At 41.1% G+C, this 24,945-nt stretch overlaps 1 protein-coding gene across 1 annotated transcript; it reads right to left on the bottom strand.

The window, feature by feature from the left end:
• Positions 1-6,610: 6,610 nt before the first annotated feature.
• MMD (monocyte to macrophage differentiation associated) lies at positions 6,611-24,592 on the bottom strand. Its single transcript, XM_075044392.1, has 7 exons — positions 24,339-24,592; positions 17,916-17,997; positions 11,192-11,352; positions 10,305-10,379; positions 9,773-9,874; positions 8,870-8,939; positions 6,611-7,555 (listed from the first exon to the last, which is right to left on the bottom strand). Exons 1-7 carry the CDS (start codon positions 24,365-24,367, stop codon positions 7,355-7,357), a joined length of 720 nt encoding a protein of 239 aa, XP_074900493.1. The 5' UTR covers positions 24,368-24,592; the 3' UTR covers positions 6,611-7,354.
• Between the last annotated feature and the right edge of the window lie 353 nt (positions 24,593-24,945).

The following is a 24,945-nucleotide window of genomic DNA, read 5'->3' as shown; positions in this document are numbered from 1 at the left end:
TTCCTCTCCCCTGCCCAGCAGGATGGGGCTGGAAAAAAAAAATAATAAAAAAATCAGCAGCCAGGGTTGCAAAATGGGATTGCAAAGGCAAAGCCCCGTGAGGCTGCGCTGCCGAGATGGCCCAGAGGCTGCAGCCACCTCTGCTGCAAATAAACAACGGTTTTGCCAGGCAGAGCTGGAGGATGCTGCCGGCTATCGGAAAGTTTCGTGAGGAAAAGTTGGCCCCGGGCCCTGACGGGGCAGCCCAGGCTCCCGGCCAGGGCGCTGCTCATTTCCAGCACCCCGCTGCACGTTTCTGTGGCGAAGGGTCAGATCCGCTCCCCCCGGAGCAGAAACCATGGACAAAGCACTTGCCGCCCGCCCGGGCACTGGTCTGCGCTGGTTGGTGTCACCCTGTGCCAGCCGAGGGCCAGTGCCGGCGTCTCCCCCGCTCTGAGTCACCAGGGCAGGAGGTCCGGCCCCGCTCGCACCACCAAGGACTGACCTTGGTTCACGTGGGAATATTTACTGCGTGGCGAGTGCTTTGCGGCTGGACAGAAGCAAGCGTGTGTCTGGTGGGATGCCCAGTGCACCCCGGCTGGGATGTGGGGGGATTGTCCTGGGGATGCTGCTGGGAGCTCTGTGGAAGCAAGCGCAGCGCTTAGGGTGGGTGAGAGATTGTATTGAGATACTAAAAAAAAAAAAAAAAAAAAAAAAAAAAAGGCAGCTCAGAAACTAAGGCAAAGGAGAATTAGTTTAAAAAAACCAAGCAAACAACAAAAAAACCCCAACAACACCCAACAATCCCCCTCGCCCCCACTCACACAACAATAAAACAAACCAATAACCAGAACAAAAATCCTAAGAAGAAGGAAAAGCAGGGATGCCGTGGGACAGCAGAACAGGGAGATGAGCGCTTTGGCTGGAGCAGGACCCAGCCATGGGCACACAGACCCTCGCTGAGGCACGTTACAGAAATTACCCAGCCCATCGCAGCAGCACCCGCTGCAACCAGCGGCTCCCCAGTGGGTGCTGAGCGCCCAGTTCCAGTCTCACCCTCGCTGCTGCACCTTTGCCCAGCTGCGTGGTGCACGGCCAGGCAGCACGCAGGATGCTCTGAAGGCTCTTGTGGTGTTTGGTCCGAGCTCCTGTTTCCCCTGAACCACACGGCCAGAAGCCGTGTCCTATCTCTGTGGCACCTGATGCTTTTGAACTCCCCTGGTTGCATGAAAACCGAGTGGGTGACATTTGCAGCCCCCTCCCCAGCCAGCATCGCATCCTTTTCCTTTCCTGCCTGGTCCCTCGGGGACTTCCCTCCTTCTAAGATGATGCTGTGCCCCAGGAGGGGCTGATTTCTCCTCCACAGCGGTTCCCCTCTCGGCTCTCCACCGGTTTCTGGGGGATTGCCTGCCCCAGGCTCGCTGTCCCTCTCTCCTGAAACACAGGGTTACAGCTCCTGCTCCCACCTCTCCCTCCTTGTGCACTGTCACTAATTTCTCATGTCCCTATGTCACATTATCAGCGGGGAAAATTGTGTCTGAAGTCATTCTGGAACACCCCGCTGGCTCTGTTAAACGAGGTGGCCGTGAAGAAAGATTGAAGGGATTGAGTTTGTTTAAATCTAGGGGAGAAAAAAGCAAGGGAAGAAGTGACAGTCTCCAGCTATATAAAAGCTGCCTGTAAGGGCTCTTCGCTGAGCCTACGGCAGACAGAATAAGGAGTAACGGGCTTAAACTACAGCAAAGAAAATATTGCTTGGATAGCAGAAAAAAGTCTAAGAGGGCAGAGGGTGAAACACTGAAATAAACTGCCTGGGAGGATTGTGAAATCCCCATTGTTAGAGGCTTTTTAGAACACGTTGGACAAGCACGTCAGGAATGACAGGCAGAGTTCGTCCTGCCCGCAGGCAGAGGATGGGCTAAAAATATCTGAGAGTCCCTTCAAGCTTTATTTTCAGTGATTTAACAGAAGGCCGATTAAGCTGCTCAGAACCACCATCAGCTTCAAGACAAAAGCCATTTTCAATCAGTCAAGCATGTTCACATACAAAGATACTTATTTTAAAAAAAATAAAATCCATATTCCCTTCCTAAACCAATGCTTAGCTTCCCAAGTGTGGGGGTTTTAATTTGAGATGGTTGAGTTCCCACAGCAATGATGTTCAATCCTTTAGCATTTATGATGCTACTAAAACAAAGCCAAACATCCCACAGGTTCCCTAAGTTCAGTAGGTGTTGTGGGTTGGGTTTCAGCATTTCAACATCCTGAATAACTACAGCTCTCCACCCAAACATCCTGTGGTCTGCTCTGAATGTCCTGTCGGAGACGATGCTCGGTCGCTGGCTGACCATGCCATGGAAGCCGCTTACTGTGGCTGGTCACTGCCTGCACACACCTCTGCATCACTCCTGGAAGTCAACACGACACACCAGAAAGCCAGGAAACGTCTGCTGGAGCTAAAACCACTAATTCAGTAGGTCTCCACTAGTGGCTTTTCACCTACGTGAAAATTTAAGGAAGATTTTCAAAGGCACCTAAAGGATTTGGGCGCACAAATCCACTGCCAGCAGGGCTCACGCTGCTAAGCAACAAAGACATCTGAATATATCCTTCTGAGAGCACACTAGCCTCATTAAAGACAATGATGTAACTTCTGTTATAAAACTGGTGCTGGCTTCACTGCCAGTCTTTTGCAAGAGGATTTTGGTTCCCCAGCTTATCCTTGCTAACAAGTGCCCTGGTTCTGCGAAGGGAACAAGCATTGTCACCCTTACCGCCTGCGATCAGGCTCACCACAAACAGGAGGATGCCTGGTGTGAAAACAAGTTAGCAGACACCCAGCTCAGTAACAAAATGTCAGCCTGCTACAAAATACTACCCAAATGGGAATTTGGAAACTCTTTTTCAAAGAAACCACTGCTTTCCCTAGAGGTTAGACCTGTAGACCTGTAAGACTGAACTACTCCATTAGTTCAGGTTGTACGTGGTACAGATACTCTGAAGGCGCTTTGCCCCAAACTTCTTTTTGCTGAATTTTCAAGACAGGCTGCAAAGCTTGTCCAAAAGCCAACGCTGAGCAGCCTGGAGGTGTTCAGCCTCAGGCACAGTGTTACCACTACGCTACTGCGTGTGTCACAGTTGGGCAACGCCGGTCCTCCCAGCGCTGCTGTAACACCAAATTAAAAACATCCCAGCGCTTCCAAATAGCCACTAGCGAACATTTCAGGTCTCTTATGTACGTTCCCTTTCCAGACTATGACAGTGCTCAGTGAATTTATTCAGACAAGTGATGAATGGAACACTTTCAAATAGTAGCAGAACGACAGCGAGCAGCCTCTAGCTGTTGAAGAGCGACGGTCCACGCCACAAGCTAAGCAACCCGCGCGGCGTTCCAGGGAAGGCAGACGGGCTGAAAGCGTCCGCCTTGCCGTCCTGGTCATTCTTTTGTTAACTATTTTTAGTTTTAATCTTATGACACCTATTGATGGCGAAAGCAATTAGCGAGCAGAGGCTAACATCCTGCATTCTTTTAAAAATAGCAAAGCATGGAGAAAAGACTTAGTCAAGCACACGATGTGAACAAGACAGCCTTAGCCTCCGGAGAAATCACGTGGCTAAATACACCAGACCTGAATAAAGAATTGTGTAGGTGACTCAAAGAGGTTTCCAAACAAGCAGCAGGGTCCCAAGTGTGACGGACATTTAAGCAAGAGGTTTAATAGAAAAAAAAAAAATCTATGAAAAACTGTAGTATCTTCCAGCCCCCAACACTCACACATTTCACCAAGAAGCAGCTCTAAAAATGCTATGACAGCCATGTGATTTACACCATTCACATATCCTCATGTAAAAGTTCAGTTACCAGCTATGAAAATCATGTAAGAAGCCATACGGCAGTTTATGATCTACCACAGCAATAACCCCGAGCCTCTGAAGTGCACGACTCCATCCAGTGCGCTGCCAGCATCGTGGAACTGCTCGTCTATGGAACAACCAGAACGCTGCGTGCCTGACGCAGGCTTGGTGCTTCAAGTCAGGCAAAAAATTAATTGGAACAAAACTGTGTAAAAACACATTAAATGGAACCATCTTGTCTGTCTGCTAACACTGATCTGGAATTTAGGTAACTTTTTAAAGTTTTGGAAAACCATGATAACCAGCTGTTTCAAAAAGCCTTTGAAGTATCCCATTTTTACACCATAATTCAATAGATACAGCAAAGGTTGCAAAAACCATGTTCAGACACTCAAGCCTCCTTTGAAAGGACATCATTACTTGCCCAGAACTGGAAGATGGTAATACAATGTCTTACCATAATCACAAGTAATTAAGAGGGATGCGGGGAAGACAGAATTGAAAAAGCAGCCTGCTTTTATGACTGCTTTTGTTAAAAGAAATAAAAATGAGTACTTTCTTTGTGCAGTCCTTGTTGCTCTTGAGTTAGAAAAACCAATACAAAACAAAAAATTGCACTCTAGAATAAATCCTTAAATGAATCCCTTCAGATAACCAGATTATTTTTTAGATGCACACAATATTGCATTAGAAAAAGTGATGAGACTGAAAATATCCACTATTCAAAGGACCTGTTGCATCCTAGACACCCTCCGGAAAAGTCCATCTGCAAAACCAAAACACATTATCACTGCTTCATTTAGACTCAACATACTTGTTGCACTTCTAAAACCTAGAGGCACAGAAAATACAGAAGGAAGTGCTTTTAAAAACATTTGCTTCAGGACAAAGAAATCACATCTTGTCTACTGCAGCAAACATTACTGGAAAAAGCACTATTGTTACTCCTGGCAGGAATCAGGCCAGAGAGCTGCAATTAGACAGAGAGGAAAAAAAAGAAAAAAAAAGGCTGACATGTTTTCCAGACAGAAATGCATTTTTAGTTGAGCTTTCTATTTTTTATGCTTTCATATAGGGATAGGAGTAAAACTATGTATTATTAGTGTTATATAATTGAAGAAAACCAAACCCCAGTGGATAATGGTATAAGAAAATTGATCCAGAACAGCAAAGGGAAAAGTAGCAAGTTCCCAATATTGACCACAATTTAGACATAAATATACTTTTTTCCGTATCACAAATGGAATAATTTGGATTGTAATCTTTCCTAATATTCTTATTTTAAAGATTTTACTGAGCAAGCATGAGGGTCATTAGGTTCAACTCTGGATCTCTCGTGTCAAGAGTGGCAACAGCGTTAGTCCCCTACTTTCCTGCATAAGTGTTGGAGGGCACCCCCCAACCCCCCCCCAAAAAACCGCCAAGAATACAAGTTTCCAAATTGCACAAAATGTTTATTGTTAGTCTAGTACATTCAATATCATATTGACTAGAATACAGTAATTCAAAATATTTTTGGCGAATTGAAATTTTTTAAAAACCATTTCAAACACTCCAAAAAGCAATGCCATGAAAAATTAACTTAAAATTAAAACAAACATATTCAAGCAACAGTTTCACTTTTGACTACAGAAAACTTCTACATGTATTTTAGTGGTTTTAACAGTACTGCATTTAAACAAAATATATGAACTCACAAAAAGTGGAAAATATTAAAATAGACACAATGTTAAAAAACTGAGGCATCCAGATGTGTGAGACTGTTGTACTAGGAATTACCCACCCAGTTGTTCCATTTGTTCTCTTTTGGGGCAGTTAACTAGTCTGCCGTAGTGGTGCCATTTCTCCAATCACCTCCTAACACCATACAGCAATTCTTCAATGCCTTGAAATTAAAGTTTGTCCCTCCTGTAAATTCCGTATATAAATGTATATATTCTAAAATATGCAACCCACTGGCAAATTTAGGTGCAGTATTAAACGGTACCTTGAAAAACATCCCTATCTTGCTACTTATTGTTTGCAGACAGGCAATATCCAGAACAAGATCTGAAAAAGGCAACACGTTTTGGTTTTGTTTTTAAATACTGACATGAAAAACTGAGTAAATTAGAAAAAGGATAAAGTCAATCTTAATATAAGACATTCATTATATAGTGGGACAGGATACAATTAGTGGACAAACAGAATTACAATGACTCTTCTACATCTGGTCATTTAATGCACATGTTCTACAATCATGACTTGCTACCACATTTGGTTTTCCTGTACAGAAAGACAGCAATACAATTAAAGACCAGTTTTACTCTGTGTTAAGTCCCAACACGATAAGTGACACCACAGGAAGTTCTTCAAGCTCTCCTCCCTGAAAGGCTGTTCTTGTGAAGAACCAATAACCTTGAATTCAAAGTGGTCAGCGATCGCTCTGTACCTGCTGCTCTGACCAGGAGTTCCCAACAGAACAGCCCCAACGAAAATTGATGGGAACAGGTTCTGTTGGCCAATTTAAATCCCTTTGAAAATCCAAGCCTTAATATTACAGCACCGAAATGTGTGTACAGATTCTGGAGAAATGACTGACTCTCTGGTATGGACAGCGGGATATTAGCTGTCCATCTTCCTTAATACTGCCAACCCTTGATAAGTCAGCCTTCATCCAAACCGCTGCCTGGCTGGGCAGCACGGAGCAGAATTGGGAATCTTGAGGAGAAAAATCACGTTAACTATTTCTTTTAAAGCACTTCATTTCCATCATGGATAAAGCCAAATTAAGGTGCTGTTTAAGTGGTACTATAGATGAGCAGAATTCTATCATGTTAAAACTCAGCAGAATCACATTTAGATTTTAGCTCATAAAAGTGGTTATTACAATTACACTTGTAATACAACCTTTGGAAGAGGTACAATGTTTGCTTGTCAGTACAGTATGTGGAATGTAACTATTTCTTGCAAGATTTTGCAACATGAGTAACTGCATAGATGACAGTTGTGTGTTTTCAGTTCAATAAATGTACTTTTAAAGTTTACAAAAAACACAAAAAGTTTCTATAAAAGTCACATTATACCAAGATAATGAGTGGTAAAAGTAGATTATTTGTCTGTGATTCATGTTTAATAAATGACTAGTGGAAAGGTGATAGAAACCAATTTCAAATCAAGAGAGTTACATTTTTGCTATTGCACTGACTTCACCGTTTGAATCACTAATTTAGAAAAATTCACATAGTTAAAAATTGTAAAATTAAACTAGAATACAAAATTTATTTGTAAACATCAGGTAGCCAGTTCTACTAACATGGAATGGATTCTTGGTACTGCAGTACAGTATCTTAGTTATTTACAGCACTTGCCATATGATGGGCAATTGCAGGACACATACAACATCAGTTCACAGTAATTGTGTTCAGAGAACTATCAAAGTCAGTGCAGATTTTCTGTGCAATTTTCCAATTTCCCCGAATTCCTTAAGTCAAATAATACTGTTACAGAGGCCAAGTGCAGATTTTTTTTTTTATATATATCATAAGTGACGAATTATGTCTGCAGGACTTCTGTAAAGGTACTTCCAAATGGCATAGTAATGAACAGCAGCTGCTGTGGCCACAAATATGTGCCAGATGGCATGGGCAAACGGAATGACTCCATCGCTCTTGAAGAACACCACACCCAGACAATATATCAAGCCTCCCCAGGCAACCTCCTGAAGTCCATCGGTGTTGCTCTGTCAATTAACAAGGAAAGATTAGGGATGGGGTGTAAAGGAGGGAAAGGGTATTTTATGCACAAAATACAAAGTGCTTTCCCCCCAGGAAAAGAAAGCTGGCTGTCAACTCAGAACATCTTGGGTGTGACAGATGGACAAGTGAGAAACCCAGTATATTTATATTATACTTTGTGAAATATATAATAATCTATTTATATAATGTATCTCCACAGCACTATAGAAGTAATAGAGGGATAACTCAAGAATTAAGACAAGTTGGATGTTTTGTTTCATGCTCATTAGCAGAGCGGACAAATACAGAGAAAAAGAAAACCACGTTACTGTGCATAAGCGTGAGTGTAATGCAACTCCTACTCACTGGATGAAGCATCCAGCAAGGTGTTGGTGTAGCACAACATTCACAAGGAACAGTTAAGGCATTACCTTGTAGAGGTGTCAGATTTATACTAGCAGCAGAGAGGGTTATTCAAAGTTAGTTAAAATATGTAAATATAAATAAATAAATAAAGTTTTGAGGTGGACAAGACAGAGCAGGATGCTTTACAGATGCACCAAGAAATCTTTTTAAAAAAAACAAAAAACACAAACAGTTGCTGAGAGATCAAGTATCCCAGATACAGTGCATCAGTTTGATACAGTTCGACTACTAAACTTTTCAATTTTCCCCTGCTTCACTGATAAAAAGAATCCTCTAGTAAGAGACAAAACCTTCTAGCTTTGTTGCCCCTAAGTAATTTTGAAAGGGGTAAGAGTGAATTTACTTCCCCCACCTTGGTCCAAAACACAGCATCAATTGATTAGATTTTCCAGAGAGCTCTTACATATACCAAGAAAAAGAACAATGCATTATCAGAAGTCCATTGCACTTTCATAAAGAAAAAACTTCTTTCCCCAATCTGTAAGTGGTAAGTGGGCATTAAGTAAGTTGATAAATAGTAATATCTAGAAACATTCTTCAACAGGCTAAGGTACTTCACATCTTTATCATTTTTACTCAAAAGGAAATAATTGAATTGTTATGTCCGACATCCTTTCAGAAGTGAGGGTCTTCAGAAGTGGAGTTTGGAACCTAACCTCTTTTTATCTAGACCCTGTGGCCCAGATTCAGCAAAACAAGGTAGCATTTTCTTGAAATGTAAACTATGAATTCAAAATATAACTGACTATATTTGGTTCTTCTGCAGAGAACATTTACAGTTATAGTGGCCTAAAATTAACATCTTTTCAGAAGAAAGATTGCTGCACTGGAACTCAAGCTAGTTATAAAAGGAAAGTTTGTATGTTTGTAATGTCAATAGTCACATTTCTTACCATGGATGTCACTACCAGAGCAGGAGAAAATCCCATCGCTAAATAGAAAAAGAGTTCAACAATCTTATACCTAAAAAGGAATGATTCGAGTCATGTAAGGAGGTGTACAAGAGGATGAACATTTCCTTCAACAGTAAAGAAAATATTTTAAATTTTATGTTAACATGGGTCCATTAAACTATTCAGAAAGCTTTCTGTGCAGATAAATAACCAGTGTTTTATGACAAAAATAAAGCTAGTATTTATCTCTGCATTGTACAGTTGCAGGCAATACCTTCTTCTCTAAATACTGCCTAGATGCATTCATTTGCATTAAGTACTAGTGAGAATAAAACATTGAGACAACTTATATTTTCTTATTTGACAAGAACCTCAGTAGCTCATCTCCAAAACAAAGAAGTTGAGTCTTCCTCCCTGAGGATAAGTAATGAAAGCAGGCTCAAGAATTCAGATCTGAAACTCAAGGACTCACATCTCAAAACAAAAATAAGAAGGTAGCAGGAGTCAATATGCATCAGTATATACAAACAATATAATGTTGCAGTATAAACTATACACAATGCTACATAAATTGGGGGCGTAAGAAAGCCATCGTTTCAACTGGTTTCTTACCCTACCCACTTTCACCCCTGCTTTCTTGTAGCAAAATTTTTAAAAGTGGATACTTCCCTCCCACCCCTTTAAAAGAAGACAACAATATAGCCTAAAGACATGTTATGACAGGGTGAATACAATTATCTTCTGACAAGATGTAAGTCTGCGTCATTCTCGTCACATATTTTCACTGTTTCAAAGCTCTTATTTCAATGTGTGAAAGGCTCGATAGGAACACTCAGAAAGCAAGAAAGCCCCACCCCACCTTTTAATTTCAGTTTAAAGTTAAATGCAAATAATAATTCTTACTTTTCATGGTAGAGAAATACATAAATGGTTCCTCCAGCAGCCATCAGCCAGATAAACCAACGCATGTGAGATGCTAGAGGCCCAAGCTCACGTAGATTTAACCTGGAGGTACAAAGATTTTGAGACAAAAGTGATGAAATCGACTGTACTGAGTCCACAGGATCAGTACCACCATACTGAGTAACATAAGAGTAGTAGGGCTTGATAAAAATATATAAATATTCAGAGCTATAACTTAGGCATGACGTGGGAGAAGACACTTGGACATTCTATACACAGAGAGGCAGAAGGTGTGTTTGCATTGATGTGAAGGAAGCATAAACTGGGGTATGTGGAATATAAATTACTTTCTGCTGTTTTCTAATACTGCTTTCTGTTCAGCAAATCCCAGGCAATTACATTATGCTGCATTTCACAATGCAAAATGTGGTCAATTGCATCTAAGATACCTATAGATTTTGGAAAGACGCAATGATAAACTGTTTATGTTGGAAAAAGCTTTAATTCTGAAGTTGCGCTTCTGATTTCTTACCATGGTGCATATGATGCCGCAATAAAGACATAGATCATCATTCTGTCACACATGTGAAAGCAATGCTCCATGGTCCTAGTAAGAGAGAGAACAAGTCACCAAGACAGATTTTGGAAAGATCTTTGTATCATCTCTGACACACTTCGGAATTACTTTGGGGAAAATACCCTCAGCTCCATAACCTCTTAAAAACATTTGGAAGACTGTCCAGCTGACTTCAACTTCAGGAGGTCATAAGTGAGACACGTAGGAGATAAGCACTCCTCCATTCCTCTTCTCCCCTTCTCCACCCCATTGTACATCCTGCTTTCTGGCAAGGAGGCAGAAAGCTGTCACATCAACTCCACCTAATCCAGAAACTGTTACTATTCAGCGTCTACTGAATCCAATTTACAGCCCAGGATTATATAGGAGTCATAATGGGACAAAAAAAAAAAATAAAAAAATCACATCTTAGTTTTGCTATTGCTGCCTTGCTCCCAAGGAGGCTTTCTGCTAGTTAGCTGTGTATTGTATTGTAATTCTCTTGGCAAACTCTGTGTTCCTCAAAGTATTTGAGCATGCCATATACTCCCAGACAGTGTTCTCATTTCTGCAATGGGATTATATCCACCACTCACTTAGATTATGTTTTTCCCATTCAACTTCTGGATTAAGAGCCACTTGGGCCTAGAAAAACACATATTTTCTTTGCGAAAAAGCAGCAGACATTAAAGTTTGTTCATGTATGAGCTTGGCACACTATTTCTTCCAACAGAATCAAGGGTGATTTTTTCATGATTCAGTACAAGGTACCACTCCAGCCTTCTGTAAAATCATGTTTTTGACTGAGAAACCCAATGGAAAAACATCACAGAAGATGAAAATAAAACATCTTATAGTGATACCTTAAGTGACTCTTTTTCCAAGAAACAATATGAAATACTGTGGAGACAATGAAGAGCGCACAGAGCCCCATGCCATACATCCATGCTGTTATCTTTTCCCATCGATCATCAGAAAGCCGGTGGAGAAGGGCACTACCCACAATCGCAGGAACAATGAGGAACTAAGAAAACAAAAGGCCATTGTTAAGTCTTTACTGGCAGCCAGCATAGTACCACCCACAGTACAGCAACAGCAGGGCAGATAAAACTGCAGTATGCCCCATATAAGACCATATGTACAACATCTGATGGCACGCTCCTAACTGGAGCAAGTTTTTCATTTAGTTGTATGTTGACACACAAGCGTCAAGACTTCAGCAATGTCTCAGACAACTAGGTTATACCCGTTTGCGATAAATTTCTCCTCACGTGCTATTAGGCTAGGTTACTAGCTCCTCTAGCCATGACACAAAATCAGACAAACAAAAGAATCTGCAAAGTTTTACCAGTGTTTTTATTTTCACATTCTGCTTTGCGTTTTTAAAAAGTTTTGATCTTACTCTAGGCTTGGATCTAAACCACAGGACAGACCAAAATAAACTTAAGTCCCAAATGAAAAGAGAAAGCATTTGGAAGCATGCAGTTAAGTAGAAGACAAGAGAATTAAGCAAAGGCTTTTTAAGATACCATAAATAAATTAGATGCAAACTTCTTTTATGAATAGACTCTTAATGCACAAAGATTATGTTCTTCTAATGCAGCATATCCAAGTCTGTTTTCCTTACCACCTCCCTCTCAAGCAGCTTTAATTCACATCTTCCAAAACAACCACTGTTAAAACATCATGATGGAATTAGCAGGCTCACATGAAGTATCTAAGAAGTGGGCTGCAGGCTTCATACACATTTAAAACTATACTCCTTTCCAGAATAAATTACATCATATACCTTTGTCTCATTCAGAAAAAAACAAACTAGGAAAAAAAAAAGGCGGGGGGGGAAGCATGTCCAACAAGTATTTAAAGAAAAAAACCTGCTGGCTCAGACATTTCTACCCGTCTCCCTCCACCATGAAGGTATATCTTTGTCAGCCTTCTAGGTTAAAAATGCTGCACAAGTTCCCTTCCAGGCCCTACGATATATCTTGAGATGTTAATTTGTTCACTTGAATTGTAAATAAGCTTCATAGGTTAAGTTCTTCATAGTTTAACCCAAGTCTCACATGCTAAACAATAAAGCTAGGAACAAGCAATATTTAAACAAATCTAGCAACTCTGCTTTGCATTACAGGTTTGATAGCTTAAGAGTGTGTAGTTCTGGTCTAGCCTGCACTGTCTTTGTCCTTTATCTGCTTACAGACTAGAAGAAATTGAGGCTCTGATCACAGCTACAGTGCAGAAGATGCAGAGCAGACTGAATGACTCTGTAAAGTAAATGGTTAATCCAAAGATTTAAAAAAACCAAGCAAACAAAAAAAAGTGGCTTTTACTTCTGGCTTTTGAAGTACATCAACTGTAGCTTCATTACTATTGTATTTTCTTCCTTTTTGCAAAATTTAGTACGTTTACACCAAAAGCTGTAGAGCCATGGAAATGAAAAGTATAGCATTCCTATACCCACAGTATTTGGACCAGAGGTGAAAACGCTTTCTGAGTTTTGTAATGAGACTATGGAAGTTGACCTCATGCACTTTAAGGCCAAAAATAGTCTGCGCGTCTGGCTTCTCATTTATCACAAACCGTAAATTTCCATATACATATCCTGGACAGCCCACAAACTCAAGAAAGGTTAAAGTGTTTCTCTCCTCAGGAGATTAGTCACTCCTGTTTTCCCACATATGGCATACAGTTTAAAGTGTGGCTGAAGCCCTTGAGACAGCAACGAACTGGCTAGATGTGGCAGTTTTTGCAGGAGATGGGAAGATACTAAGCTCCAGAAATAGTTTTCTAGCCATGTTTCTTTAAGCTGTGCAGTCACGCTGTACCACGTTCATCAGTTTCCTTCCCAATTTCTAGTGCAAATTTCAGTTTTGATTAAACTTGACAGAGAACTAAAAGGTTTCAGAGAGATTATGTACCACAAGTATTGTGAACACAAGTACTAGGTAAAATAGCAAATCCCTACTAATTCCCTACTAAAAGCCTGGGCATGAGCTGTGCAGAGATTCTGCCAGGAGCTTCAACTGAGACCATTTTATAGGAAGGAACACCTCTTTGGAAACTAGATTTAGATATTAGACAGTGCCTTTCTTACACAGATACCCCAGCTTTTTTACTAAAATAAATATTTCACAAGTTAAGCTATGATGTGTAATGCTCAAATGGGGCAACACAGAGTTTGATGCCAACCACTTTTTCCAGTAATTATCATATATAAAGTTAGAGGGTTAAAACAAATAAGCAATTTTCTTATCACCTCTTTCTTTGCACCTTCAGAATGAAGAATGCAGCTACAAATGAATACATGATGAAGACCTGAATTAATCTCTTTTCTGTCTTGTCCTGGCTCTGAAGAATAATTCTGCTTCTCACAGGGAACAGCACTATACTTCCATGAGAAGGATTTATTGTTTTTTCTAAGTATTCTATTTGGAAACACTTTCCCTCTGTGCCTGATACGCATCATGGGAACAGTTACACTAAACAAGAGATGTTTTATTACTCTTTTTCTGACCAAAAATAGCTAGATTAAAGACAAAATCCAGAAACGATACTCTGCTGTTCCAGCCAACTGGATAAAAGTTCTTTAGATACTAATGCCATAATAGATAACATATGATGCAATGGACTTAATTAAATCTCACATCCATCTTACAAAAGAAATAGAACGCTTTAGTCAACAAAACAAGGCGGATTTTCCCATGTTCATTTGAAAAAAATCTGTAGCGCAAGAACTGCATTTTAATCTTCCCAATGGAGAAGCAATCAATCAGTCCTTTAAAAGGAAGGGTATTTACAAAAAAAGTAGTCAAAGAGTCAGAACTAATAGAATGAGTGTGATTGTGCCATGTCATTTTACAGCAATGACATAGCATTTCTAAGTTGCCAGCATTTCTTGTGAAAAAAACCCAAACCCCCCAAAAAACTAGCTACAAGTCACAAAAAGCTTTGCTTCTTTCAGCATGAAGTGTGACTCTTCCAAATCAGTATTGTTAAACCCAGCAATTTAAGGTACTGTGAGCAAACCCAGAACCATGATACTCCAATCTACTAATTTTAGCACCTTTATTAATACTTGCTAAATCAGAAATGGTGCTGGTAGAGCGATTTACAGAACAAGAGAGTAGGCAACAGTTTCACTAAGTTTTGTAGAGAAATGTCAGAAAAAAAATGAGAACGTGAAGTTACAAACCCCTTTGCAATAAGGAGGAAGACAAAGGATTAAAATATATTTATTTACAGGTATAGGCAGGAATCTTCAAGAAGAGACTTGGGCACAACCCCCATATGATGTATTTTGGGAAACTGAGTACCACAACTCCTACTGTCACAAATAGCAGCCACTGCAAAAAGCCTTAAGGCACAAAGAAAGATGCTGAAACAGTAAGCTGTAAACCTGATCAGGCGTACTTCAGGGAAATTACATTCTCTGGTTACTACCTTGCAGTAAAGTATCCTGTATCTTCCACCTATCTGGGGTTGCTTAGGATACTGGTACATTGGTCAGTATTTTATCTGTATGCTTTCTGTATTTCTGTAGACAATCTCTCCCATAGAGATGTTCAAAATTTTTGCTTTCGTATGTAACATTCATGCCTAATTAAGTTATTTTCTTTGCACACAAGGCTATGCACGTCTTGTAGTCAGCAACAATGACCTTTGATGCACAAGCCACTGTAGCAAAGCACGGCGTTATTGTTTGCAATCTCACATGCCTTTCTTTGAGAGGGAAACGTTAACAGCATAAGATGGTGCCTACACTTCCTCTTTGGAAAGGAAGACAATAGAAAGATCAACAAAGCAGCCAAAATCACATGTGACACTTAGAGGGAACCATGAAGGACTATGTCCATCTCAAACTGCCTGCTCCAGGAGTGTAGTCCTGAAGCCAAGTACAGTGTCTCCCTACTCATCAATTTTCTCTTCTCAAATAAGGAGACAAGCATCGTGGAGGGGGAAGCATACTGCTAAGTTGGGTTGTGCAATACACAGAACAGAGAAACTGCTAATATCAGTCAGGTAGAATGGAGACATTTTCATCATAAAAGCCTTTCTGAAATTTTGATGACACCTTCTTCCATGCTCAAATGGCCTGCTAAATGCTCCAAGCCTCATTTTTTAAATATTTATACTTCTTTCTTCTTTTTTCCATATGCTGCACAAACCAAGACTCGAATAGAGAGACTATAACTTATTTTAAGAATAGTTCCTCCTTTTAAGGCAGTTAGAAGAAACTTTTAGAGCAGTATAAAGCAAGCCGTGTCTAAATTATCAGGTTTTAATACAACAAAGCCTATCTTTTGTCTGCTAAACCTTATATATGCTAGAAAGTTTCACGATGAGCCATCCCTCCCCTTAGATTTGGCTTACCTTACAACTCAAATTCTTACAACTCCTGCTTCTCTCATACACCGTTTCCTTCCTGTTCTTCTAAACAGAGAGAGCAGTCTTCTCTGTCTCTGTATTCAACTGCTTAGCTGCCCTTCCTGTCTCCTAGTGCCTAAAGACAAGTCAGTGCTTCATTTAAAGCTAAAAAAATCCAAGACATTTTAAATACCCTTACTAGTTAGAAATGTGAAGATGCCTTACTATGCTACACAAAGTTACCTTTTAAGTATTGTCACAAAAAGCCATGCATGGGATTCTGTATCCCCACTTACTGTTTGGGGTTATTTTTTTGGTTGGGGTTTTTTTGGTTGTTTTTTTTTAAGCAGCTGCCTAAACTGACTACTGTGTATTTTTAAGTCAAAAAACAGATGGGATACCTACTGAGGAGTACAGCCATGCTCGTAAAATACAAGTTGACCACTTTCTCTATTATGAATACAGCTTTGAAAAAAAATATATGGAGAACCATTGCTAAACTCTGTTTTGTAGAAATTATATCAATGTCTAATTGACAACTCATACCGTAATCTAGCAGCAAAGACTCAACCACTTGACCATCTAACATTTAGTAAAACAGTCTGTAACACAGAGGAGAAGCAAGCATCCCGCCCCCAGCTTTTTCTGTATAATCCACTGTGCTTCCCCAGATTAGATTCCTATTTCAAGGCTTTAAATTTTGATTAGAAGTTACTTATTGCATACAATTTTATTTAAGTAACAATCCCTCTTTTATACTACACTTTAGTTTCTTCCAAAGGATATGTTAATATTGCATATCCCCAAGCTGTTAACAGTTCCTGGTAGGTTTTAGCACATAGCTTGACTATTCAGAAAGTAATTAGACAGCTTCACCAGAATCTGTAGCATACCAGAAAATACTGATATGACATCTTGGCTGTAACCTACTGCTAACAGGCAGGAATAAGACATGCCTGTTTTTCAACTAGATGAAGGTTAGAATTGCTAAGGACTACAGCAACGTCTGCCAGATATTTTGAAATCTAACTTTTTGGCCAGAGTAAACAAGATTTGTACAAGGATTATGAGATAAACTACATACTTGTGCTAACTAACAGAATGTTGCTTCATTCTCTAGACAAATGAGCATGTATTTACATAGTGCTGTACATGAGACCCTTGGCTTAAAAACATGTAAGCTTCAGTTAGCTTTTCTCTATGTTAAACCTCTATATGTAAACCAAGGTGATTCTGTTTTTACTAGCAACACAGAGCTGTATGTTGGTTATTTATAAAACATACACAAAGGATCCTTAAGAACAGCTCTTTCTAGAACTGAAGAGTCCCGTGCACTACCTTGAGCATTCGTATCTGTAGCTCACTCAGACACACTGGAGATAAGAGACTGAGGACAAAAAGTCAAACATACTTCAGATGTTTGGAGTTAAACAAGGGACTGAGGAGAAGCACAAGCTGCTTTTATAAAAGGGCAAATGCTATCTTAAAAAACAAACACACACATTTTTAAGTCCCTTTCAAAGTGCTGGACAGCAAATTAAACTTCCCAATTACCCCCCCCCCCCCAACCCTGCTTTCCTTATTTTGTATACCGTATATTCAAATCTAGTATGGATCCTGACATTATGAAAATACAGACAGACTAGGACTTTTAGCAGGGCTGTCAGCATTATTAGTGCCTCTTTCAAAATATCAGATTTCTCAAAGAAGCGATTCATAGATATTAAGTATCTGAACTAAGCCATTCCAGCTCTTCTAGCTAATACCCACATGATAGCCTTATGAAGCTTTCCACTTCTAACATGAATAAATCTTTCTTACACTTGCAGTATACAATTTGCACAATATTATGTCAGCACAGTACTGGGAAATCTGCCTTGCAAGACTAACTAGTATAGGCCTACATTCACTTTACTGTGGTCATCCTTTGACTGGGACAGAGGAAAAACACCTAAAGACATGTAACTTACTTCGGTGGAAAGGAATCTTACGAAGCATCTGGAGCTCCTAAAGTTTCAGAACAGGGATGGATTACCAGCCATCTAATTAACGTTACATTTTCTGGACTGTTTCTGAAGCTTATACAACAAAACCAGAGAGGTTGTAAATATGGATACGCTTGGGCAAAGGTAAGCATTTAGCCATCTAAACCCCCCAAAATTTATCAAAACATATTTAAAAAAAAAAAAAAAAAAAGAAGGGGAAATGTACTTATGTACTTACTGCATGTGTGTAACAGTTAGCAGCATGTTCATAGCAAGTGGGTTTGTAGCGGCTGTTTGCTGGAGCTGGGTGGTTCATGAACCTGTTGAATAATTAAGAGGTACTTTTAGGAAAGTTAATAAACCATCTCTTTGGAGCGTCATGGAGTACCTCCAACCTAGTAGTGTTAAAAATTATAAGCACAGACATGTTAAAAATAAGTTACTTACAAAATTGTAAGTTCTCGCAGATAAGTTCTCTAACAGAAGCATATGTTAACTAAATTTCTGTGACTGCCTGTCACAGCGGATGGTTATCTTTAATCAAGTCTTTGCATACAGAACTTCAGACCCCCTCTTTTCCAACGGCCTGGTCGGATGAAGAACGAACTATTTCCTATTTAAATTACATAATATGGACTCAAATTACTCTTGAAATATGGACTTCATCATAGCTGCCAAGGGTTACTCTTCTGTTAAGAAGTTCTTGAAACTAGAGCAATATTCCAGTTCTAAAACACCTCAGAATAAACCAACTTGAACACTGACTTTTCAATTCCTATAGCGAGCAATATTTGTGTTTGGAGCATTAGACGGCTCAATTTTTCTTTGAGGCTAATCCTATTTTCTGTCTGTAACCAAGATCCAAGCTACACAGGGAAGAAAGGAGACTCTAAAGGTTAGCTCCGAAAAGGAAAAATTTCAAGAGGCTTACCATAGACATTCCACCTTCTTCTCTAAGAATTTTCAAACATTACCTAACAAACAAACAATCACACCAAACACAGTCTATGTAAGCCAAATGAAATATGATGAAACTTGAGAAAGTTTTGGAAGAACTTGCCAATACAAACGTTGCATTCAACTATTCTAAAAAAACAAATACTTGAGCTGTTCCTGTGAAACTACACAATTTAAATCTGTGTATAAAAACCTCTAAAAGACAGCACACGTTTATATGCAACCAGACAGTCAAATCAAAGTTAGGAACTACTCCAGCTACAGTACAGTACAGTTAACCCAGCACAGCCTACTATCCTACAAAAGTGCTTCTTTTTCACTAATAAACTCCAGTTTACTCCAGACTATTATAAAACTATGCACTGACAATTAGTCAGGTATCCAACAAGCCAGGAACAGCTTCACAACAAATACAGAGCGTGTCTGTATGTTCAGAACTGAGAGCAGCTTTCTTAGCAACTTTCTTGGCTAGATTTATATAAAGAGCTTGTTAGATAAACTTTGGTCCTCCCCCATGTCCCTCCTGGTTTAACTCAAAACTAGTCCTATTTTTATGACATCCATAAAATATTGGCCAATCTCAAACCAGGGAAAAACAACCAACCAAAAAATCCCAACGAGAATCTTACAGTTTGAGTAAGCAGTTCCAGATTTCTGGGATATAAGACACTTGGTTTTCTTGACTGATTTATTAAATGATTTGTAAACCTTTTTTTTCTAAACTGATACACAAAAACTTAACAGCACTGATAAATTAACACAGTGTCATGATCTCTCTCCAAATTGTGGCAATTTCAAAAAAACAATTTCAACTGTTACTAATACAAAGGATAAGAAAAATGTAAATTTCATTCACTCACATTGAGTATAAATGGTTGTTAGCAAATGAATAATTCTGCGGGAGTTAATATATTGTTAAAAAATGGCAATTCTTTTGTCAGTGACAGATGACACCTTGCTCTCATCTCCAAGAGGATAATGACATTGTAGTCATATACAGAGGCTCGCAGAACATTTGGAAAATTATTTTGGTGCCCAGTGCGTACAGGTCTTCAACAGCTGCTGAAGACCATCTCAGCATCCTCTACAGATGGAACGTTCAGTTTACTCAGTTCTGCTTCCAAGTTAGGAAACCATTTAAAAATAAAAGCATCTGTTGGCTCAGTTGAGTGACCAGGATTAGACTGCCCTTGCCCTACTCCATAAATTCAAAGTCATGGGAAACTTTTCACTGATTACGTCTAGAATATTATTACATTTCTCCAAAGGCCATGGTGGTACCTTGGAAGTCTCACAAGAATTAAAAAAACAAAAACCCAACCCAAACTAAAGAACCAAACGGAATAAGCTTATCCTCAGTATTAGCTTTACAATTTCTGTTGTTCCAAATTTCGATACAAGATATTACCATCATCTAAAAATCTATAAATAATTCAAGGTAGCCTGCTAATGGGGCCTCCTATTATCCATTAGGGGACTACTCTTAATTTTTTTTCCTTTTCATTTATATTTATTTAGTAGCAAAGATACTGCATCTTTCTAAAGCAGTCACAATAGAGCGTGGTGTAATGTTAGATTTTAGACAGAATCATGAAAAAACACTTCAGAAAAGTCCATTTATTATTAGGACCTCTTATTCTCACTAATTTAAAGACAGTGTTATTAGCAGTAAAACAGAACAGGAAGACATTAACAAAGCTATCCTTTGTCTGTTACCTACACAAAGGGTTGGGTTTTTTTTTTCCCCCTTTGTTTGTGCCAGCATAGGAATGATGCAAATACTCCTTCATCTGTGCGGTAACTTTAGGCTGGCAACACAGACAAGCATCAGGTTTCAGAAAGCTTCACACTTACAAAACATTTCAAACTTTTTTTTTTTAAAATATATACTTCAATTCTGATTATTTAATTTAAAACAACAACAAAAATGGTTAGTAACATGGCTGTTGAACAGAAAGCTTCACTGGACTCCCACAACAGCTGAAACTTGCTTTTCTTCCACCAGAGAGAGTTCTAGCAGAACACCACCATTAGCTATACTTCACCCATCCCCTTCACCTACATGTTTATACTACTCACACCACCATCACCACCAGTGTGTTTTAGCAGGAGAGGAAGAGTTAGACGTTACCTCTACCTTAAAGAAAAGGATCTCGCAATACCCCAGTACCTAACTTTGCTGTACATTTGACATACCTGCACCTCTCCTTTCTGAAAGGTATCAACTGCAACAGGCTGCAAGACCCAGGCAGCAAATGCTGGAGCACATTTGCTCCGGTCACTACTCACCAACAGCATTTTCAGTAAAGCAAAGCTTCAGTTATTGCCCTATGCCTTTTTATAATACTAATTATAAATGTTATCAGGAACTTTAGAGGAAGGATCATTCAGAAAGTGGTTGAATAGGGCAGTAATTCCAGCCAATGCTTCTCTTGTTTCATTTCCAGTTTGACAGTTCGTGTTTAATGCCTTAAGAAACAGACCTGAAGTTTGAAAATAGCTGCTTTGTGATACTACACTGAAGTGCTCATCAAACCCAGGAAAAATTATTTTGACACAGACGGTTAAAAAAGTCCGTCATATACTCCTGTAGTTACATATACATATGACATTGCAATATAAAGGCAAAATAATTTGGTTGCTGACTTATTCACAGTCTAGAGGCAAAAACTGTTCTGTTCTTTCTTAAAGATAAACAAATAAATAAACCCCACGCCGCCACCACCACCAGATGCTTTTTGTTTTCTGCCACATGAATACTGCAACACAGGGACATTGTTCCTCCTCCTCCCTACAGGTCAAGTTTACCTCTTCTGAAAATGATAATTGTGAGGAATATAATCTCACCTTCCTAAAAGTGGAAACTTGATATACAGTGTTCAGATACTGTTTACTCCTTAATACAGGCTCTCTGTAACACAACCATTAAAGGTTATCATCAAATGCAGGACAGTCTGATAAGGTTCTAATGAACTGGACCACAATTTACAGGAAACATCTTTAAGTGAAGTCTTCTGATTCTCTAACAAATCTCTAATGTATTCTTTAAAAGGAACTCTAATGAAACCACAGTGATTTAATCAGGGGATATGCAGCATTATCTCACAAGAACACATAAATACCTCTCCATTTAAGATACTGAAAATCCAAGATCTCTAATATAAAATATTAACTCCATCAATATCATAATTTGAAATTTCTGAAATTAACCAACTAATAAATACTTTCAGCCAGCCACGAGAGCAGAATGCTTTGCACTGAACCAAGTTATGAGTTCATTTTCACAATTTAAATGCATTCTTAAAGCACAAGAACTACTTGAGGCCAAGGAAGCCCAAGCTTTACAGTTTCACAGCATGCAAACAACCTTCTTCGATGAGCACATTCCCAATATAAGTGGAAAAGGGGTACCAAGACATGACAATTTAAAAAAAAAAAAAAGAGAGAAGAAACTCATACCCCACCCTTTACACTACTTGAACTTTGATCTTGAAACACTTCAAATATTTAAGATGTTAAACATATGGACCATCCAGACTTTGCAAGAGACCCCTGATCTCAAGTTCCTATTCATTTCCAAGGAGTAGATGCTATATATGCTTCATAGTGATTCCAGAATTAAGAGATCATAGTATTTGGGAGAGAAAGCAGGAGAAAAATCTAAGGGTTCTTAAAGCTTTGTCTTTGGATGCAAAACCAGCTTAGAAAAATAAATGATAAACCCCCAAATCTATTGCACGTATCTGTATGGCATTTGTCTGGTATCACAGCAAAGCAAGCTTACACCCCAAACTGCAGAAAAGAAAAGCACTTTTCAAATCTTGCCTTATCTTTGATTCCCATCTGCTGAATGAATTACTCTTTTCAGCAAGAAGTAAAATGTCAGTAAAAACAGCAAGCACTGATAATAGCCTCAAAGATCTGGATTTTTTTAGTCTTTTCAGGAAGTACATTTCCTTTATTCAGCTCAAAAGGCCTCATACTTCCTTTTACCAACTTAAAAGCACATTACCCCTTTTTGTATCTTGTTTTTTTCTTGTGCTTTCCAGCAGCAGGAGAGGCCATTTAGACCTAATAAGCCACAAATAACAGTATATGAGAAACTGCAACAAGGTGGGAATAACTCCACAAAAACAGCAGTAGCATACATTAAATGGGGTTACATATTTAGATACTGAAGCAATTTTTACGTTATCTAGGCTTTTTGTTTTCAAGAGGAAGACAAAAACAAAAAAAGTCACAAGCAGGTCAAAATAGATCAGCACCACATTTTCACGATGACCATTTAGGTAAGATTTTGAAGAGAAACTAATAGGTTCATAAAAAGCTTGCCTTCTTTGACTGAATTGGCAAACATTTCCTCTTTATGAATTCAGCCCATACAGTTAAAAATAGAGCCATATTGCTCTGGACTAGGCACCTTCCTTCCTCGATCAGAAAATATCTAGCTGTGGTTTCTAACTGTTCACATAACCTTTACTATCGCTGAACAACCGAGTCACAGAAATAATTCAGATCAGTACAGACACAGACCACTTATTTGGAAATATCAGTGAAATCACATGCTGTGTAAAGGCTCACGTACTTACAGCACGATACTAAAGATAAAATGAAATCTGCAATACTCCGAGAACCCATTAACAATTGTGGTATCACACATAGATTAGGTCATGGAAAAAAGTGTCTGTGCATCCCACTGACCTCCAAAAAGACTCCTCAACCTTCTGGCAAGTATGAAAGGCAAAATTCCAAGCGAAGAGTGGGGAGTGAACAGAAGTCAGACCAGGTGCTGCAGCACATCTGAGCTCAGGGGCAAGGTATCAGCCAGCATAACAGCCTAGGTGTGAGCTAGTACAGAAACCAGGTCTGACCACATCCGTATTTTTCTCTCTTTCAATTCTATTTCCTTTATAATACTTAGGCTTTGGCTTCTTGAGCAAGTTGGCGAAAGGAGAGCAGAGTGGCCCTACAGCTGTGTACCTGCTGAGGGAAACCATCGTAGAAACTGGTGTAATCTGGGAGACAGACTGTCACTCAACAGTTCCCGGCCTTGCATCTGGACTTCGAGCAATTAAGTACCTACAGCCCAGGTACACGCGTGTTCACCCAGGACCCCCGACCGCACCGTTACCCATCCCACCCCCAGTGAATACCAGCAGCATCCTCAATCCGCCTCCAGAGACGCCAGAACAAAGAGCACCGGCGCCCAGCCGAGGGGCGCGGAGACCGGGAGGCCGGGGCAGCCGCCGGGTGCCTTACCCGGCCCGGGAGCCACAGGTCGGGCTCCGCGGGAGACACGGCCGGGGCCGGGACACACGGCCGGATGCGTGAACCTTCACCCGTTTAAAGGAGGGGAAGAAAGGAAAGAAAATAAATAAGTACGAGACATGCAGAGCCCAGAGCCCCCCCCCCCCCACACACACCCCGGCGGGACGGCTCTGCTCTACCCGCTCGGCACCGGCGATGCCGCGGGCCCTCGGCCCCGGGGACGGCGACCGGCGACATGAGGCGGGGTGGGGGATGATAAAACCTCGGATACCCCCCCCGCTCCCTGCCACCCCAGCCCCTCACACGACCCCGAGCTCCGCCGCCGTCGCCCGGGGTCCCCAGCGTGCCCGCCGGGGCGTGAGGGGAGCGCGGGGGCGGCCGGGGGAATCCCGTCCCTCAGGGCGGCCGGGGAGCCGGGGTGGGGGGGGGTCCTCACCTCCTGAACCTCTCCTGGAGCCGCCGCATGGGTCCGGGCCGCCCGCCCCGGCCGGCGGGCGGGAGGTCGGGACGGGAGGCTGCGGACGGCTCCTGAGGCGGCGAGGGCCGGAGTCCGGGCCCTCATTGGCGTGTGAGGAACCGCCGCGGCGCGCAGCGACGGCCGGGCGCCGTCCGTCGGTAGAGGAGCGGGAGCCGGGCGGGCGGCTGCGGGCGGCCGCTTTAACCGGCCTCTCGGCTCCTCTCAGCCCGCCCGGCCGGCGCTTCCCTCCGCCCCTGCCCGCCCATCAGCGGCCGGGCCCGCCGCGGCCCGCCCCCCCCCCCCCGCCGCGGCAATGGCGGGAGGTGTTGCGCGGAGCTGGATGGCGGCGGGGAGGCGGCCTGGAGCGGCGGGGGGGGACCCTCCTCCCCGCCTCGGTGAGGGGAGGCCGGGGCTGCGGGCGGAGACCGGCCCGCCGCCGCCGCCGCCACCTCTCCCCCGGGATGATGGCGGGGCTCGGGGTGGAAGCGCCGGGCGGGGACCGGGAGCCGGGGCCTGGCCGCGGGGTCGTCGCGGCCGCCGAAGGGGGACCGGGCTGAGGCGGGTTTCCAGGGTCGGTCTGGATGAG

Source organism: Buteo buteo, chromosome 13 (assembly GCF_964188355.1).
Source record: "Buteo buteo chromosome 13, bButBut1.hap1.1, whole genome shotgun sequence".
NCBI lineage: Eukaryota > Metazoa > Chordata > Aves > Accipitriformes > Accipitridae > Buteo > Buteo buteo.
This window is presented reverse-complemented; position numbering and strand designations above follow the sequence as displayed.